The sequence below is a fragment of the Tuber melanosporum genome (assembly GCF_000151645.1).
Source record: "Tuber melanosporum whole genome shotgun sequence assembly, scaffold_164, strain Mel28".
Lineage (NCBI taxonomy): Eukaryota > Fungi > Ascomycota > Pezizomycetes > Pezizales > Tuberaceae > Tuber > Tuber melanosporum.
The window spans coordinates 165,469-186,497 of NW_003298824.1; the positions used below are offsets into that span (position 1 = coordinate 165,469).

The 21,029-nt window shown below is 47.3% G+C and overlaps 1 protein-coding gene; it reads left to right on the forward strand.

Annotated features, from left to right (window-relative positions):
- Nucleotides 1-291: 291 nt before the first annotated feature.
- GSTUM_00003309001 (uncharacterized protein) lies at nucleotides 292-804 on the forward strand (the record flags this gene model as incomplete). XM_002836876.2 has 2 exons in its annotated part: nucleotides 292-535; nucleotides 600-804. The coding sequence occupies exons 1-2, from the start codon at nucleotides 507-509 to the stop codon at nucleotides 802-804; spliced, it is 234 nt and encodes a 77-aa protein (XP_002836922.1). The 5' UTR covers nucleotides 292-506.
- Between the last annotated feature and the right edge of the window lie 20,225 nt (nucleotides 805-21,029).

Sequence of the window (21,029 nt, forward strand, 5' to 3'; positions counted from 1 at the left end):
AAATTGGTTTACTTGAGCGGGAAGTCGTTCCTGGGACTTGGAGTCACTTGGGGACAAATGTGTTCCCACCTCTAAACACCCCTTCGTCAAGCTTCCGATTACCTTGTACGGTGCTCGAGTAAGGACCACATCCCGGGGTCCCCCTGCTGTGCCCGGTTATCCTTTCCCCCCGGAGCTGTAGGGACTGACTCCAGTATCGTCCACCCCCCCTCCCGATCAGTTGGGCTTCACAGCTTGCTCTGAGGGAGGCAGCCGCCACATCTGTTTGGCATCCGTTTATTCACGGAGTCCCCCAAGATCTCCAGCATCTAGATTTGCTCACTCAACGAACATACCGTTTTTCTCTCCTTTGATAATTTTATTGATAACCTCTATTTCCTGGATCCATGGTGCTGGCGCATAGCCCTATTGGCACCATATTGAAGTGAGAATTAAAATACTGTTTGAGAGATGCTATATCTTCGCAGGAGAATAAGGGTTTTAAGCTTGGGCGACTTGCGTTGATCATGGTCCAATTTTTGGGCCCGGCTGGGAGGTGGGAACCTCCACTGCTCTTATCCTCTGACCCCTTGCTTCCTGCTAACAAATGATGAGCTTAGACGAGATTTTCCTCTCTCCGAACATAGTCCCGAGGCTACACGGCTGCGCGATGTCCATAAACCCGATTTGTTTTGGGGACGAAGGAGCAGGTTTCAGCATCGTCCTATGCTCTTCCTGGCTACCAAAACCTTCCACTATTGCCATTTCCCAAGGGTAGGGGATGCCTACCGCCAACTGTTTCACAACATCATGACAGGTGATTAGATTGGTAGGTATGGACCCGGTGTTGGGAAGTTGGTCTACTAGTGTCGGACAACGCTTAAGTTTAGATTGCCGGCGTTACCGTACCATATCCACGGAAAACGATCGTTGGGTTGATCTTACTATTTTTCACCCGGTGATCCATCCTGGGATCTCTGCAACAGTATTTTTGTAGAAGGCTTGTGCCGAAGCTTGTCTTGTTTTTGTTTATATCAATACATAGTCGATTATTATATGTTTCCGAATTTGAGTGCGTAGAAGACTTGCTTCCGTTCAGAATAAGAGTTCCCTTCACACACCCCAATTCTCGGGAAGAGTTGTCACCCGCTGAGTCAGTTCATCTCCACCCCGCTGATAGTGCAATACCCAGAAGAAAAAGAGGAAACCGTGTCTTCGATAATGACCACTTAGAAGCACAGTAGAAGATAAACCCCCATCCGATAAAACAAACCATTCCAGTTCAGCCAGTCCAGTCCACCGGTCAGTTTGTCGCTTACAGTAGCCTACTCGAGTTAGCCCTAAATTACAATTTTGAGTTAGGAGAAAGCCGATGTAAGTAAGTGGCTCACTCCTCTTTAGCTGGAAGAGCGATTTTTATTCTCAATTGTGACTTAGACACTCGATGTCACATTGTGGAATCCCGGGAGGGGGGAGGTGACATCCTGTAGTAGATATCACAAACTAGGATCCCTCTTCATCACGAATATTCAAGCGAAGAGGTGTCTTTACCCAGTCCGTGCTGAATTCACTCCAGAGAAAATAGGGCTACAGGTCATTCACACGGTGTGTGATAGTTGAGCGCCTCACTCTTGTCTGCTCAAACGCCGTCTAACTGTTCCTGATCTACTCGTACGAGAAGCGATCGTGTTTGGGCAGCGGGTGGGCAGTTAATTGTTTAATAGTCCCCATGATAGTTCTCTGACTATTCTTCATACAGCGTACAGTACCGGTATGTCTTCCTGCTCGGGGAGTCTGTGTGCATTGAGCTGCGCACCAAGGACTCATTGGGCAATCCTGCAGGCCGTATTTGCACATCAAATATTGCCTGACAGATAGCGTGATAAAATTTGAGAGGGGGTACGAGTGCTGGTGATTTCCAAACCCCACGACAAAAGCACAAAAGTGCCCTCACACTCATAAATGAAGGGCAGAACCAGGGACCCTTGAGATTAACACCCAAACTTATTACCCCACTATACCGTTTCCAATGGAACACCTCTATTCGTAGATGCCCTATCAATCTCTAGATCACCCCTCTCGGCGAAACAAAACACCAAATGTATCCCAGTAAAATCGGTTTCTTTCCCAAGTGCATTTCGCGATCGGTGTGGCCTCAAGCCTCCGGAGTGCGGTTGCATCCGCAATGGTTCAGTACCGTAGCTAATCGCATAAAAACAACGGCCCCCCACTTTCCCGATTCGTCGTTGCGTTCCGCAGACATGTGTGTCTCGGCACTGGAGTACAGCAGTTGGTGCGTTGGCCATATTTTCTTATTTGCTTGTGTGAGTTACGCGACCAGGGCGGCCAATTGATTGGGCAGATCATATTATGTGGGGCTTAGGTAAGGGTGCCGATTGGGGGTTGCGGGCCGCAGCCGTCCGCTTCCCCGATTAATGTGAGCATTCGCATTGTCCAGCCTTGTTGGGTGTGGGCATTTTTGTCGAGTGAGATGTGGTGAATTGGAGATGGTATGGGAGAGCGGGAGAGCTGCTCATTCTTGAAATTTCGAAACAAGGGCTTCGCACCGGCAGACAAAGCTGAGGATTCGCGAGTTGGCGAGGATCATTTAAATGAGGAGAGAAAAACATAAAATTTTAGCAATGAACAGATGGATTATTCTTGCATCCAAATATACTCGATCCATCCGACCCGTCTAAACTTTCCAAGACAAACACCCTCAATGGAGCACACAGGGAGAGCTGGGGTGTCTGTAATTATAATTAGTAAATCCGATTAAAGGAAACTTCGATCCACAAACCTGTCACTTTGCTCGCCGGGCTCAACCTCAGGCATATTCTTTCTTCCTACTTCTTAACCTTGCTCTATCGCGGCTTCACTTCCCGATGCGTTATCTACTCTATATCTCACATACAGGACGGCTCCAGCAAGAAGGACGGGCCCATATTACGCTAAATTGATAGCATGGCCTTACACATAGAGTGGGACCTGCTCACTCCCGGAGATTTGTCCCGCGATGGCACCGCAGGCACTCCCCATGGGAAACACTATCCCTTGTGGTGCAGAGCTGGGCTCGAGCCAGGAGCGTTATTGACCAGCAGTGATCAGATTACCGGTATAGGAACAGACATGAATGTCACCAAGAAAAACAAGACCCACATCACAAAATTACCCCTCATGACCATCAGCTCGATCAACAATGCGATAACGCCTAGACCAGGAAAGTAATGTCTGAACCGATCGTGACGCTTACCGGAAGTATGCCCTTCCACGAGGGCTCAATAAATCACAACCCGTAGGGCGAACATATTACTATAGAAGTATGATAGAGCTGATGGTGCCCAAGAACCCTAATTCTGTGACGACTCTAGGCAGTGAGAGGAATATACCTCGCGAGGCGGGCTGTCACCTATAGCCACTTTCGGCAGTCCGTGAACTCACTACTTATCTACTCCAAACCGAATGCTTTTGTTGAGTAAAGTGCTCAATAAACTTGAGCACTTCTTGGATAATTACGGCTTCCTCCTTTTCCGTTAACCAAGATGCGGTATCGGGCTAGTTTGACATAAAAATAAAAGCAAGACTAAAGCCGATTGTAATCATGCCTCCGATCATGAAGATCCGGCTTGCTACCTATGTTAGTCCTAAGAAAAGTGTGAAAATATGCTTGCCCGGATTCAGAAATTCCGTCAGCCCCTCCAAGACCATTGATTCCTGTAGTTGACAGCTTTCCGGGTCCCTCAGTTCATAACACGGAGGCGTATGGTGATGCGTATCTCTTTCCCTGCACCGACCGTGAACATCAACAACCGACTATATCAAAATTAGCTTTGAATTCTCTGCCTGAACGTGGATGCGGGACGAAACCCAACCACGGAAATGCAATCGGTACGTATTCACACATCTTCAGGACACTACAAGAATATTTACTAAATAAGTCCGGTCAAGAATCCACGCCCCGCAGCTCCGAGAGAGGAACTCACAGGAAGTATCCTGGAGGAATCGTAAACTGTTGACACAACATATCACGCTCCATGTCGCCTATCATGATTAACACGCTTATGGTGTTGGGGCAATGGCTAAACCTACGGTTGGTAGCGGAATACGTTATTCTGGGCCAATTCTCTTGAGAAGGATTTGTGATGGCGTGTCGCGAACTGCGTGTCCGACGGAAAGATGGAAAGTGCCCAGTTGTACTTGTGGGGGGATAACTGTAGCTCTCTCCTCATTCCTAAAACCCGAGCATTCCCAACAACTGCTCTGATTACCATCGCTAACTCACCGTTCGTCGTGTTTTTTTTTTGATGTTTTTTTTTTTAGGGGGGGGTGGCTAACCTGTTCTATAGGGTGCAAGGGGTAACAACATTAGCATGGGCATTGTGCGGACATCCATCTTCATTCACCCTCGCAGAATAGCCTCCTCATATCGTTGAACTCCGCGGGAAACAACCCAACTATCGATGGAAAACCTAAGCAAAACAACCTCTTTCCCTATTTGTGCCATGAAATTTAGCCGGAATATCGAAACCGCGGGAAACAGACTATGATCGCCGGCATTTCTGAAACACTCCCGACGTTATATTCCCAAAGGATGACCAATTTCCTTCTTCAACCTTTGTTTTTACCCCAATCCTTCCTTCGGAACCCCACATCCCCTCTCGCAAGTACCTCGTGAATTCCGCCATACTAGATATGAGCGGAGGCCTCCCGTCGTGAGAACATATGTAGCCAGATTTGTAGGAGGTTTTTGTTGACTCACGCTTTGGGTTGCTGGGATAAGGCCCTAGATACTAAGCCGGGAAGCTTTCTCAATGGGAACGGTGGAACTAGCTGGGAGCGAGGGACTTTTGTATTCCTGTATTTGGCGTGCTAAGTGGGGCTGATATGCGCGAAGAATCGATAGAGCTGTTGAACCGGTTGATTCCCGGAGGTGATGGTACAAGAATAGCCGTGACCGCTTAAGAGTGAGGGGTCTTTTTCAGAAATCTTTGTGTTCACTGCAACCTAAAAATATGCTGTTGAAGCGTGAATCGAGGGCCACCCGGGTATATTTAATTTGGGCCAGTAAGGTTGCCGAAATTATCATCCCCAATTCCGCAAAAATCGCTACGGACTCCGTGATCCTCGACTAAGGCTCTCTAACACACTAACCATTCAAAAGAGTTTCTCGTTACTGGTCAACCCGTTACATAATCATGCCTCACTTTGCAGATTTAGGGAAGCACCATCAAGCTTGATATTTTATATAATACGGGTACAATACTCGAGAGCGGTAGTAGACTAGTGTAACTTATCACAAACTTCTTTGCCTGTACTAGTACTGTACATACATTACACCACCAGAACTCATTTTAGTAAAACGAGCGTAGATACCTAACTCAATCGTTTTAAAGATAACAACAGGACACATACGGTATCCGTTGGACAGCACCGTACCGTACTCATGACGGGCGGTGTCTCGCCCTGCGATAGAGTAAAACTCTTGCGTTATCTCCAGACGCAAAAAAGAGAAAAAATTAACCAGCGAGCCAACTGATTGATTCCATCTTTGAGCCTAGAATTCTACCGGCATTGTACGGTATAGTACTGTACAGTATCCATCATACTACGGTAGCAATTTTTGTTCCTAAATACCTCCCCCTCGATGTATCATATCTGACAAATAAAGACCGAGGGACACAATGCTATGGCATTTGACATTCCCTTGTTTCTTAATTATTAAACAAAAAATATATGGGGAATAAGCACTGTAATTGCAAGAGAAACCCAGCGGTATGATTGGGTTTCGTGCTTTGTCTCGTCCCTCACTCGCCAGGCCACACCCGGATCCACTGGGTAACTCTTAGCCCCTTCAAGGCTCCGGAAAGCTTAGCTGGTTGCTTTGAGGGCATCGTGTAATATAGATAACAAGTGAATCCTAAGTGCATACAGTATCATGATGCCTAGAAACTGTGTGAGACCTCAAGTCCTTGGAAGTCCCTGCGAGAATGGAACATGGATACAGCAACAACGGCACTTGCTTAGAGTTTGCTGCCCCCCTACTGAGGTCTGTGAGAGAATCCTTCTGCAGCGCTTTCTCCTATTAAGTTAACCCAAATGGGAAATATTCTGGACGCCCCTACGGTAGTTAGTGTGGTTTTCAATCGTTCCGGCTTTTGCAGTACAGTGCCTGCACAGTGCCCAATCACAGACAAGTATAATAGTCTATAACTTTGAGCTGCGGGGCCGGAGGGCGGCAGGTGGCGGGTGTAATGGAATTGCGGCTCGGGAGATGTGCCCCCCAGATGATCAGTTCGGGTGAGCATGCGGGACTATTGTTTCATGGTGTGGATGGACCTGAGGTCATCATATTGTAATCCTTCAGTGTTCCCAACTACTACCTGTCAGGGGTACTCGTATACGATACTATTCCAGCCTCGAGTTTATTCTTGGCAATGGGCCGCATTTTGAGATATTACATAACTTCAATAGGCAAATTCACGGATATGATCCACCCCAGTCGTAAGCAACCCACTTGGCCAAGGGGATACTCCGTTTGTCCAGTACTCGTAGCTATCCCCCGACCAAGGAGGTCGTTTCATGATTGGGATATCCCAGGGATCGAGTAGAGTATTCACCTATCCCAATCACAATTTTTTTGATTTTTTGATGAGTAGAGGGCAAGTTTTCGGCTTCTCTTAGGTGAATCCCCCTGTTTTACTTAAACGAGTTCCACCGCCAACAGCCTTTTACTTCCTCAACAGTGTCCCCCTTTGTTATAATAGACCAACTCTTACCCCGCTACAGTGCACAACCACACCTTGTATGCCCCATTTACGTTAGAAACCTACCGTATCACGGATTCACTGTCTTGCTCCGCTCCCATCAACATAAAAACCATGTATGTGATCTCAGATCGCGCTGGCAAGGGTTCGCTCATGAGTTATTATCCCGAAGAGGTCGGCCTGAATGAGATTCCAACTTGAGACCGGCGACAAGAGAGGACTATGGGTCAACCAATTTTCGAAAACCACCAGCGCTCACAGAATAAGTTGCCCAACCCGGGCCACACTAACGAGCAGTACATTGGGGGAGGAAGTATGAATGTGTAGCCAGGAATTAGCAAGGATACGAGATTGGTAAATGGGCGAAGCCCAATCATATAGATTGCCTCCCCTTTGGAGCCGATCTTGATAGTCATATTTTGTAGCTTAGAGTAACTGTAACTGTGGAAGGTGGCCAAAAAAAAAAAAAGTGAAACCCACTGACATCAACTATCACTCACATTATGATGCTTTTGGATCCGATTGGCTTTTTTAGTCAGGAGTGAGGACCTCCGCAACAATGAAAGGTTCCTAAAATAAAAAGTGAAATCCACTGACGCTATCACCCATATTATCTTAGAATTTAGTCAGCTTTTATTTTAGGAAAATGTTGTCCTACGATTTCACAGGTACTCCATTTTGTTTTCATACCCATTATATACTCTTTGGTATTTTTAAACCATATTTGGCTGAAGAAAATGTAACTTTCCACACATGTCATTAGCCCATTCATGACGTTCTACGCGTTCCTTGTAGGTAATGTCCTGATGAGCTTCCATCAAAGGAAATGGCAAAGTAGGAATTGTCCCCTAAGTTATCATGTAAATCACTCTGGCGAATAAAACTATGATAGCTGAAAAGCAGCGCAATATGGGGGAGAAAGTTAGGTTTATAGGTTGTCCGATGTGGCCACCTATATTTATGCTGTAGCCGGTACTCTTAGGACTTTGTTTGAGTGATTGTTCTGGGAAGGGTTAGTGGGAGAAAGTTTCCAGAAAAGTGTACATAAGGGGCTTCCTCACCACCTCTTTTCTTTAAATTGAGACAACCGACAGGAGAGGTCGAGATAACAAACACACGAGATTTTTCCGACAAGTGAACGAATACATATAAAACGAACGTGAACACGAAAGACTTTACAACTTTTACAGAGAAGCGGCCTTTACATTTTCTTTTCCGGACCGAAGACTCCCCTTCAATACCTAGTAGACCCTGCAGAATATTACGGAATTATGGAAGCTTGGGAAACGACCAGGGTGGAGGGACAGAGGTGGCCGAAAAAAAAAATTTGTGCGTGGGATTGGTAACGCTATATCCCAGGATTTTATATAGGGCACGCTTCTAATTATGCTCCCTACACCTATCATAATTATATAGTCCTGCCAGCACATGTAACCAATTCCCCCTCCTTTTATACTTTGAACGTTTTTCCTTCTCACACTTTATCACTCTCATTTGCCCTCCCCCTTCCCCCACGCCTAGGATATCCCAACAGCGAAGTGACATACCTGCCCACTGGGTAACATAGATTAGAATTTATGATACTTTCCCCCTTGGATATCCTAGTTGCAATGTGATCTACTTGGCGATTGGGACGCAACAAGTATGACAGGGCTAAGTGAAATCGGTATTATTCTGGGTAAGGGGTAGCTCAAATTAACTTATCATATCATGCCTCCATCAGTTCTCTAGAATACTGTATGTTCTAAAAAACGAATTATCGCCAATGTTTATTGCTTGCGCTTACGGCTCTACCTTGTGCCCCAGTACCTACTCCGGCCATGACCCCGTACTGCTCAATCGGAGAAATCTATATCACACCAGCTTACTGGTAAGTATGGTAAGGGGTTCCTCTATTTTCGGTTTATTTATCCTATGTCCTGGCTGAAACCCGCGCTACAACTGTACTCAGTTACTCAAGACCTCAAGTAGCAAAAAAACAGAAAAATAGTCAATATTTCGATAGTAGCACTACTGCCCCTCTCCGATACCTAGGCGATCCTACAAAAAGATGCCCACCGAGGCTCTATGGCAAAGCGGGGCGTGGCAGAAAAGCTCAGCTCATGATTTGTGGCCGTATTATACCTATATCGACTGATGCATGAGTTGCTATTATAACAGTCGAGTGAGAGATTGTGAGAAAGAACGTCAAGGTTTAAGTGGCCAGAAACCGGGTCTGGAGCGCTCACAGATGCTTTTGTGTTGTTTACTCATGACAAAATCAGGCGCGCCTCTCAGCCAATTGATACAAAGCCAATTCCCTGTTGGGCACCAGCACATAGCCAGGCAGTAGCATGCAGACCGTCTAACCTACAGTATCAATAGTAGAGAATCCGGCACCTGAAGGAAACTGGCGGATTTCAGCGATGTTTTCTTTTTTGCAGGGTTAGCCCAACTGATAATTCAGTACATGATATCATACCATACAAAGAGAGCAAATAGGGGAACGTTTTAGAGTGTCGGGGTAACTCTAATACCACTACTTAGCTTTTGCCTTAGAGAGAGAAAAACGGCCCTATTGCATTCGTAAGGGATCTTAAAACTCCTCCTCTTAGCAGGAGCTTGGAAATTCACAACCTCTCACTCCATGCTACACTATAAGACTTGAAGTGAAAAATCTCTGATCCACTCCCCCCGGGATCCCTAATCAAGCATGCATACCGAAAATTTACCTTTTTCTCCGAAATGTTTCAGCTCAGGATATCCAAGTGAGTGTGGCCTCAAAACTCAAAACTGCGGTGGGCTTTACCCACTATGCGCTTGCCCACTGCCAGTAATTGGGTTTGAAAAGTCAAACTACAATAGGGGACTTCCCGTAGGAGCCGTATAGGGGTTTAGAAGTGGTATTGGCATATTTTCACGTTAAAATCTACAAAACCAACATCAGAATCCCAAACTTTCTAAATCTAAGTTACCCGCCTCCCCGGCACAGACTTCAAAGGTCCAGAAACCTAGAAATTTGTATGCCATTGGTCAACAAACTCCAAGGTCGTGACTCTCGATATATCAGGCCGTATTTCTCACTACACAAACTGAGGAACTAATAAGCTACTAGGGGATGCAATCCTGTGTGAAACCATTTCCTACATGCATTTATTAAGTTCCATATGTTGGATTCCATTTTTCCACAATGGTCACGATCCAGAAATTTGGGGGGGTTGCGCTTCTTTCTTCTACGTAGATAGCCTATCACCTAGATTTTTGTTCCAAGCCCCAGATTTTTCCAAGTTCCTACGGTAAGTCTTTCTCTGACTAACGCACACTAAAACTAGGGGTTCCATGGCTGCTATAATTTCACCAACATTCCCATAGCGAGTCCCAAGAGAATTGTAGACTATTACTACACACCTAGAATACCCTATCAAATTTCCTTAGTTTTTATCTCCCAAAGGTAAGTGATATGGGCATCCAAGCCTAACAAGGCCAGCTACGCTCTACAATTTTTACTCAAAAACCCCCGCCTTGATAGGTGCTATTCCTCCAAGCCTAACAGACTCCATATCCTTTTGCTCTGCAAGGTTGCAAGTAAAAGGTCTCAGACCCCTTGTTAATGTCAAGGAAATGAGTGGCAGCGGAATAACGAATAACACGTTGGTGTTTTGTGCTCGTACACAGCGTAGAAAAAATGGAGGAAAGCGTTATCGTTTTTCGGTGGTCTGTGGTCTGCTCTAAATACAGGAAAAAAATGTCTACCAAGATGATATAGCATACTCAACTGCCTTGGGTTATGCCCTATCACACACTAACTAGTCTCCACTACAGATCCCCTCATTCAATCACACTTCTCACCACACCTGCTATGGGAATTACAACCAGTCCATCACTTATCATAAGTGTCTATATGCAAAGGAGCTTGCCTGAGTACTTTCGCTTTAGGCAGTCGAATAACGGGCTTCTTGGTGCAATCTACCCGATGCGACTTGACTCTCCCGTTCCACCTTTGGTATTCGACGAGTGATTATCTGTGACTAAGCTGCGAAACCACCAAAGGAAGGGGTGCGCCAGTCGATGGCCTTCCGACTCTGGCAGTATAATTGGATAGTAATAGCATTTGCCACCACCGTGCGCGTACACAATTGTGATAGTCCTATTTATGTTGCGGTGTAGATCAAGAGTGCAGACCTTCGCATACCTTGTCGGTCCAAAAGAGGTTTATCCCAACAACCTAGGCCTCCAGTTTAGTCCGTAGGCTTTTATCTACAAAAAAAGAAAGCCTAACATTATGTTCCAACCCGGGGCCATCTATCACCTACCGCAAAAACTAGAATAATTTGAGAATCTCGCTAGGACGTTGGAGCTGCCCCTCCTGGTGGTTTTTTTCCTTTTATTCGTCGCAACTAATGCTCCTTAATCCAGAGAGGGAAACTCTGGATGTCCCAACGTGATTCACAACTACCCCAGTCCCTATGGTAACACATTACCCCTCACCGCTTGTCCTGAAGTTTTAAGAAATTTATCCCTCGAGATCGCTTAATATAATAGCACCTATCTCCCTAAAGTCTCCGGAACATGAGTTACGTGTCCGTGGTCCAAGTCACAGCATCATAGAACCCTGGAACCATTTATACCATAAATAAAGCACTTATCCACCCCCCCCCCGGAGACCTTTAAAAAAGACGAGTATGATGTCATAGTAGGAGTAGCGGCTTGCTATACCACTTACAATTGAAGTTTATGCAGTTTATGAAAACAACTGTTGTTCATAATTTACTATCAACCACCTATCTCTCCGACCCAGATTTGGGCTCACATAGTAGACATTAACCTCTCAGATTGAAAAACATTGGCTTAGGTGACTTAGCGGAAAGAGCATTCTGTGGGAAACGCATTTTCTCCATAAAAATGCATAAATCGAAACCTTCAACCAGAAAAATGCTTTCTCGACCCCGAGGCTATCCTCCCCTAGTAGCGGCCGTGTTCACAATAATTGCTCAATAACTAGTACTCAGCCCCGCTGATAAAGATCTCAAAACAATAGCCGCGGCCCCACAGATGTCAGTACCTTATCACCCACCTGAGCATAGCCCCACCTACCCTGGGCAGATCAATTAGGCTGGCCGGCATCTATTTTATAAATTTGTGGGCTCTACCCTGCTTTCCTTCCGCTCCCAGAAACTCCACAGACCGAACCACCGCCACAATAGATCCTCTCCCAATATCGGACAGCGAATGGTAGAAAACGTCCCTATTGTTGAAAGCAGTATCCACTCCTTCAATATCCTGTATATCTCCAATGCTATCGCTGCGAGTATGGAGTCTTAGGCCGTGGCCTGGCTGCCCCCGATAATGTCATAGGTACGGCTTCAGGACAATCCAATTCGGCGGATGGAGAATATAAGAAACTAGCTACCAGAGACCAATAAGTTCAAAAGCTAGTATAATGGTATCATGGTTGGAAAGGCGAATCCGACCATGAGACTTGGTTCTACCACGGCAGGCAAGGCGGGACAAGAGCTACACCAAGTAAGAGGGCAGAGATATCGGGTGGAAGGCAAGATTTCCTAGACTTCCACTGACTAGTTAAAGGGACATTTGGCACGCCATCCTTTGTAAGGTTTCAAAACTGCATTTTGCAAGGCATAATATGTTAAACTGCAGTTGGTCAGATATGGTATGCATTGCCAACACCCTAAGGAACCTTTATCATGTGATATCACAACAAAAAAAGGCAAGCAGCTTTTTGGGCTCACCCCGAAAAAGAAAGGAGAATATTTGTGGTACAGGTAGTCCAATACCATAGTTTCTTAAACCCTACGCTACTTTTGGTAGCGGTGAGCAAGGACACAGACGTGGACGCAGAGTGGAGCGCTAAGGTGTAATGATGCTTCAAGAAATCGAGGAAAGCTTAACATTCGACGAGTGGAGATCTGCCTCTATGTATATTCAAAAGTTGTGGGCTTGCCAAGCTGCTATACACCCACTCTTGGGACTATGCCCACTGATACACACAATATACAGTCGCCCTTATACCCCAACATACTGACAAGCTTGCTCCTCCATACTCCCAATACAACAGCTCTCTACTGCTAGGATATCATCAACTTTATCGTTCAAACTACATCTCATGAGGTTCGAAAATTCTTCCTTACAAACAACGCCCTGACGAACACCACTAGCCTTATATACTGCAGCTACCCTACAAACCGCAGTTTATGAGGTGTTACCTCGCAAACGAGGGCGTGTCAAATACCCCCTAGGTCTTTTAAACCCTTTGAATGTGTTGTAATATGACTTCCTAATGCGGAAGAAGAATCTTATGTCATAGGAAGGACAAAGACTCAACAAGTGGGGACTCGAGAGATGTGGGAAACAAAGGAAAACTGTGGAAGTGTTAACGGAAAGACAATGGAAAATAAAACCTGAGGGAGCATATAGTATAAGGATGCGATAACAGTAGGAGGGAGACGAAGATTGAGCATTCTCATTCCCACGAAATATTTCTATATTACAACAGAATCGAAACATAGAACGAGTGATAACCGGTGAGGACTTGGCAAACTCATGCAACAAATCATGACATGATAAGATAGTTCTATGCTTGATTCATCGCGACAGGTTACACTCTTTTGTCTCTTATATCCATCCTCCAAACTCTCCTAATGTCCTAAGGCCTTCGATTGAAAAAATGCCCGTAGAAGAGCGCCTCAGGATAGGAACGGGTAGGGTTTCCGAGGTTATGGAGGTAGCGCGAGCTACTATGATACTTGTAGGCTTCGGGTCAACAAACGATCGACCTCGTCTAGAGTCCCCCCGGAGCATCGAAGGCTGCATTGCCTGGAGAATGGCCGAATCGAAGGTCAAGTTCTAAGGCGGGAAGCGATGTTCAGTGCCCTGAGTTGGGACCATTCAAGGTGGACTACCGTAAAAACTCGTTAAATTCATCATCGCAGATCTCTAGGATATCACTCTCTAAACCATGATGGGCTTAGCAGAGTATGCTAACAAAATAGCGAGATTTAATGAGATGCAGCAAGCTCAGTCTCCCCGAGCTACTCGAGTACACTCCCTCTGGAAAGCACTACTTGAGTGTACGAGTACGGTATCCCTCAGTCCCAATCACCGCGGATAACAATTGGGGCAGGATTTGGAGACGTGTAGTCATTGGACATTGAGCCAGGGGCTGGTCAGCATCGCAGGGTTAAGCGAGAAATAAGATGCGGCTCTACTGCCTTGGGGCACTAGACGTTGGAGTGAGCCCGCTGGTGCCATCTCAACCGGTCCAACGATATCTACACAAGGCTTCAAATAATTGAATCCTACTACGAGTACGGTACTTTAGATGCGGGTACAGTATGATACAACTCTTTCTAGAATATAAGTGACGGGGGTGCCAGCACAATTAGGGGCCGTACCGTCCGCGGTCCAGTGCTTGTCCCTTGACCGGCAGGAACGCAGGGAAGCGATGCTCCCCAAAATGAAACGCTCTAGGTCCGTCCCACGGCTCTGCCCTGAGCAGCTCCTCGTGTGTTTTTCAGAATCGCACACCTCCGTGTCTCCTGGGTAGCCCCTTCTGCGGGCGTATCATTATTGCCATGTGGGATTTGCTTGTTAAAAGCACAGCGTCAAATTCAAACCGTCACCATATCATATGTTGATTTTCCTCATTGGAAAACCCCTGCAATCCTGAAACCAAGCCAAGGCCCGAACTTCCCCCTCGAATCTACCACGGCCTCCTTTCTTGCAAAACCCTTCAACCAAGTGCATACCGATATCTCATCCTCTCCCTACCGACACTCAAGCAGTCCGGCAATCCCATACACATTGCCACGAACCCCTCGATTACACGGGCGAACACCAGTCAAATACTCCAGACTTCGCAACGAAACGAAAATGCTGGCAAACATTCCTCAACTCGCAATCATTCTAGCCTGTCTTTTAGCGGCTGTAATGGTTTTGGGGTTAATACTCTGTTTGATTAAGAGGCAGAAGTCGAGCCACGGAGGAAGTTTCTCGGTCCTGCCCAATTAGAGGTATGGAGAAAGGCGAGAAAGGGGAAGACCAAAAGGATCGGGTACTACACTGCACTCTCCAAACGAACGATGAACGCGATTATCTATCTATCCTTACCGATCCATTTCAACGATATCGAATATCGACGATGTACTCCTTCCACCTATCATTACTCCACACATGACACACATTGTATCGCATCACACCAACTTGTTGCGCCGGCTACTAGAGGTGGAAACTTGATTCTTGTACCATACTTTTCTTTCTTCCTTTCTTCCTCCGTCTCCCGTTTTTGTTATCATTTCATTCTTCTCCGGGCAGGCAGAATCAGGCAGTACCCTCTTTTACTATCCTATTTCCTTTGTCACAGTCCGGCTGGATATCTGGAGGGCGTTTTGTATTGTTTTCGCTTTTAAGAGGTCTGCGGAATAAAATTAATTTTCTTTCTTTTGCACAAAGTATCGCTCGCTCGAGAGGCTTACCCTCGACGCTTGAGAGCTGGGGAATGGGTGGGGGTACCTTACTGTATCCGCCCATGGCTCTAGTAGTTTGTAACTCCTATCCAGCCTGGGGCAGCGTCGAGTGAGCCTAGATGACGGGAAAAGTACTGGGAATGTCGGTATCATACTCATTCCTTTCTGCGGCTACCCACAACGGACATATGTTCCTTCCCACGTTCTCGACCTCTGTACTATCATTTATTTATCTACTTGGCCTATGGTACCCGAACCCCCAAGTCCCGGCGTTCCATGACAACATTGATGGTATAATAATCCCAGTAGTAGTATGTTGCACTGGAGAAAGCATATTAGGGCACGCATGGAGGTATAGGGCATAGCAGGGATTTAGGGCTCACATGTACGAGCAGAGTTTTCACTATAAAGTGAACCGGTAGCTAGCAACCTCTATAGAAAAATTGAACTAGAACATACCTTCCTAGGACCACATCTGCGCACGATCATAGCCGACCTCCATCAAACATGGCAGGACAAATTCCGGCATCCCGGGACCTCTCGGTATCCCACTAATCTTTTTTCTTCCAACCTACGGTAGAGGCTCTGTGAGTACCGTACGGTATGATACAACTTAAGCTTACTCCTAATTTAGCCTGGATCAACTCTGGTGATGGCTGGGCGAGCAGGGAAGCACTTGGCGACTGGTCCGGAGTTGGACTGCCGGCGTGGGGGGGGCGCCACACCTTGCTGCACTGGACTGGATCGGGGGAAGTAGGGGGGTTCTCGGTTAGAGTTGGGTTTGGGCGGCTGGAGCAGGTGTGGCTGGTGAGCTGGTGAAAATGATACACAAATTGAATTACCGCACTCTCTGGCGCCATGAGGCATCCGACCAGTTATTGCACGGTATCGCGAGGATGGCGTACCGGTACCGGTATTGTAGTGCTGGTACGATAGTGTAATGTCGTGATTTAAGTCAATTTCAATTTGGAGCTGTGTGCACAAGCTAAAGTCTCTCACACAGTACTAGTACGGTATACCGGTTCTCAACCAGAGTTCGCATCGCGCACAGCGTTCTAAAGTCGTGAAGCAAAACGCTCGAATCCCGTATGCGGTGGTGTTGGGCTCGATCTTGTCAGTACCGTCCCTACCTGTAGCGGTACTCAATCGCGTTCTATGCAAGTCGTGTTAGTTCCCGAGTTTGAGTCACTCTATACCTACTCGTAGGTACGGTACCGTATTATACTAGGCGAACGGGTCTGGTTGGTTCGACATGGCTACATTGTTGCACGGAGCGGAGCACCGTGCTTTGGAATACTGTACTTGTACGGTACCTGTACGATAGACGCAGGGATGCCAAGACTGTGGTTGTGGACATTGTGGTGATTTTTTGGGATTTGGGGACTTGGGAGTGTTGAGATACTGAGATGAATGGGTTACCGGTGTGTGGCATCGTTTGGTACTAGAGGAAGTAATCTGGGATTGTGAGGATTGGGCTGAGTGGTGGAGGCTCTTTTGTTCGAGAGTTGAGGGTGAGATCGTGGAGTTTTGTATTTATGACACGATGTCTGCTCGGTTTTTCTGTGAGGTGAGCCCCCAACGGTGCCGGCAGCCTGTACTTAGGTACTCGTACGCGTACTAGTACGAGTAAATTAGGGCTCACCCGAACCTTCAGCCACAACCGGCATCAGGGTTAGGTTTTTTTTTCGGGAAAGACATCGGTAGACTATGTACGAGTAGTACTTAGTATCAAAGCTAGAGCTAAGCATTTTAGATGGCGAACCGTCGGACCAAAGCTTGTGCCACAAGCGAGAGGCTGCGAATAGCATCACCACCACCCCTCATATCATACACACGATGCTCAAGATGATATTATGACGGTGCTTCAGCGTAGTTAAGAGAAAGGAGGAGAGACCTCCCGGAACGAATGTTTCTCAGCCGTTAGAGGCATTTTTGGGAATGCACTCCGAACTGGGACTCGAAGGGAAGAAGGGAGCAGAGCAGGTCAATGCAATGGATGAAGCAAGCAAGCGCTTGACCAGGGACGATGCATATAGAGGAGCCAATGGCAGTTTAGCTCCGCCTGTCACTTTTCCTTTCGCGGGTGACAACTCATCCCACCCACACCAATTCAAGGTGATTTGGTTGGATGGACGAGGGGAGCCGCTCTTTTGAATTCTGGTGAATGAAACCGCTTTTTTTTTAAGGGAAAAAAAAAAGAGGGAAAATTAATTTTTCTATTCATTACTCGTATGCCGACACTCCCCCCCCCTTTATTCTTTATTCTTTTTTTTTTCTTCCCTTTTCTTACTTGTGGCAGTTGGTGGTGGTGATCGTGTTGTAGGATTGGACTGGAGGATACAGCACTGGCATCTCTCTCTTGCGTCTGGTTTCGCAGCTAGCGTGTGGCCTGTTACTAACAGAGCCGAGAGGTGGTGAGAGAGAAATAAGGTGCGGACAGAGTGAGAAAGAAGGACCAATACGAGGGAGACTTTACCATCGGGGATTCCCTTTCCTTTCCTTCCTTCTCTCCTTGATCTATCCGTCCTCCTTGTATCGTTGGATCAAAGCAAGTGAGAGGTGGTGAGAGTGAGACTGCGGTACTTGGTTGCCGCTTTGCCCTGCACGAACCTTTCTCTCTCTCCCTTACCTCGTTTCTCTCCCTCCTCCTCCCCCCACACAGTTTTTGTCTAACCACCAAGGGGGACCCTTCTACCGGTTGCCTCTACTGTTACCTAACCTTCCTACCTACTTTCATCTCCATCGCACGTCGACATCAGGCCTACTCTCCCTGCCTGCCTGCAACAACAAGCAGCCAGTTGCTTGCTTGCTTTGCATCGGTCAGTCGATCAATCAAACTGCAATTCCCTCAGTGGACCCTTTCTCTCTCTTTTTTACCCTTTCTTTCCTCACTCCCTCTTACTATACCGTGTTCTTCCCCCCCACCAAAGTTTGAACTGCTGCGTCCACCCCCTCCCTGCCGTTCCGGCTGAGAGTAACGTTAACGAAGATCGTGGGTAGTCTATTTTTTTTCTTTTCCCGTATCCATTGTGTTTCGTATTTCCAATCTTTTGCCCCTCTTCGATCTTACCTTTCACGCCACCTCCCATAATCTCCCGTTTGGCTGTCTACCTGTTTGTCATCATTATTGTCATCGTCATAATCTCCATCTCTATCCCATCCGTTCCCTTAGAGCCTTGCTAGGGAAACCCACCCTTATCCACCCCTTTGTTCTCTCTTTTCTTCTTTTAGTCGTTGTTGCTGATAGACTCGCAACGTCACTAGGTATAGACGATAAGGGAATAATTTAGTTTATTTTTTGTCGTTTGTCCTTTTTTCCCCTCTTTTCTTTTCTGCATCTTCCCCCCCCCTTTTTTTTCCTAGGGGAGAGATAGAAAGGAAGGAAAGGAAAAAAAAATTATACGGAAAGCGAAAGAAAAGGGGGACCTTATTTTTTTTATTTGTTGCTGAGGGAGTTAAAGTCCGAGGAGGAGATTTAAACGAAACGAAACGAAGAAGACACGGAAGGTTTGAAGAGAGCGAAGGAGAAACGGAAAAGTTGGGAAGACAAGTCTACAAACGCGTGAGTGCCATTGATTGATTAGTCTCTGTCTCCCCGCTTGTTTGGAAATAGCAATTGACTTGCGTTGATTTTGTAGTACACGAGATGGAGCAACAGCAGCAACAGCTGCAACCGTCGCAACAGCACCCCTATCTGGACTTTAGTTCGGGGTTCGCGATGCATTCTCAGCCACCTCCACCGTCGCGGGATCGTCCCGAGTCTCCTAAACGTGATGACAACGCGAGGTCCGGGGTTGAACATCGTTCCCAGACTGGTGGGCAGCAGCAGCAGGGCGTTAATAATGCCAATGGAGGTGGAGGGTACGCTGATGTGTTTGATAATCAGACCGATCTGCTCGTAGATTATTCCGAGGATCGGGAGCCAAGGAATAGTAGTGGGAATGGAGCGGGGAATGGGAATGGGGTTGGGGGGCATAGTGGTAATGGTGGTATTAGTGGAGGAGGGGGAGGTGGTGATGGGGGAGGTGGGGATTCGCCTTTGCAGCATTTCAATAACCCTTCCAATACTCTCGGTCCTGCATTCGATCTTGAGCCTCAACATCGTCAAGGTGATCATCATAGTGCTTCTTCATCCCCCGTAAAGCAGTACACCAAGCCGAGCCATGTGAACCCGGCTCAGCCGTCGCCGCAACAGCAGCCACTACTGCAGACATCCCCGACTTCTCGCTTCGCTCAGGTTCGTCCGGGAAAAGACCATTCATCGCCGGAGCAGCACCACTTCTCAAAGGCTGCCTTACCCCCTTCGAATCAGCCCCAATCGCAATCACAATCATCTCTGGTGAATCCCTATTCACATCCGACTGGTGGACACAGGACGTCGTCGTTTGGTAGTGTCAATAGCAATGACCCCCGGATGCAGCAAGGATCCTCCCCGATCCACAACTTTTCAAAGCCGGTTCCAGTTCAAAAGCAGCCCCCGGTAGCACATTTCTCGCAGGCACAATCCACTCCGTCCTCGTACCACGACGATCCTCTCCCAGGATTTCGGCTGCCACAGTCTACCTCCCCCGCTGCAGCCCCCAACCAGACGCCGGCTTTCAATCAACCATACCCTCGCCCTCCGTTATCTAATGCATCGAATTCTTCACAACCACTGTATTCAAATCATCGAGAAGCACAGCCGGCTCAACATACTACTCCACCATCAAAGGGCGAGCCTACTTTATCTTTCACGGCTAGCTGGCTCGATCGCGCAATGGATCCTGTCCCACCGCCTCCGCCGGGATCTGGTCAGCCAATGACGCAGTCAGAGTCGATGCGGTCGCTACAAGAAGGTTCGGTTGTCGAATCACGGCGGTCTGATTATAATACCGTGAATGCGAGCACGTCAAGTCTGGGGCGTCCGCCGGTGCTTGGAACTCACCCTTCGCAGGAGTATGATCGCCATCAGCTGCAGCAACAGCAGCAGCATGTAGGGTATGACGCTGGAGTTATTCAAAGGCCTACTCCCCCGAGCCAGCCACCGTCGCAACAATCTCACGTGTCGCATCAGTCGCACATGTCACATCAGACTGGGAATTATAATTCCCCATCGTATGATGATAACGGGAGCCGGGAACGGGAACGGGAGCGAGAGAGAGAGCGAGAGCGGGAGAGAGAAAGAGAACAACTGCCTTACTCACATCACTCTCAGCAGCAGCCGGCTTCACCACCTTATCAGGGAACTGTGTTCAATTATCAGCAGCACTTGCAGCGTCAGGTCCTCACTGCATCAACGTCACCTCGGGGGACGACTGGATATGGCCCTCCGCCTTTACCGTCACAGCCGGTACAGACTGGTAAAGCTACGAGCCCGCTAAGCTTCCGGACCGGCGAAATATACAAGCCACCACCAGCCAATTCCAGCGGGTTGGGGGTTTCTTCTCCAACTTCTAGCCATCAGACCTCACCGCCTAACCAGCAGTTTGGCTCACAGGGTGGGAGTCCACAGGAAAGGAGGGTTTCTTTCGGACAAGGACAGATGCCCCAGAATATTAGTCCCTTGCAGAGCCAAAATAGCCACGGTGGGTATAGCAATCAAACTAGTAGTCCCCATAATCAGAATACGCCGTTGAGTTATTCGAATTCTCCACATGGTTCAAACACAAATTCCGCGCGACCTAATCGTATTAATCCTTGTTCTCCACCACAAGCGTCTCACCAGCAGCAGCAACAACAGTCACCACTCGAAGTCCCCGAAGTACCTCGTGACGACCGTGATCACTCTCGCGATCGCAACAGGGATCGTGAATCGGAGATGCGGGGCGGCGAGCGAGGGTGGGAT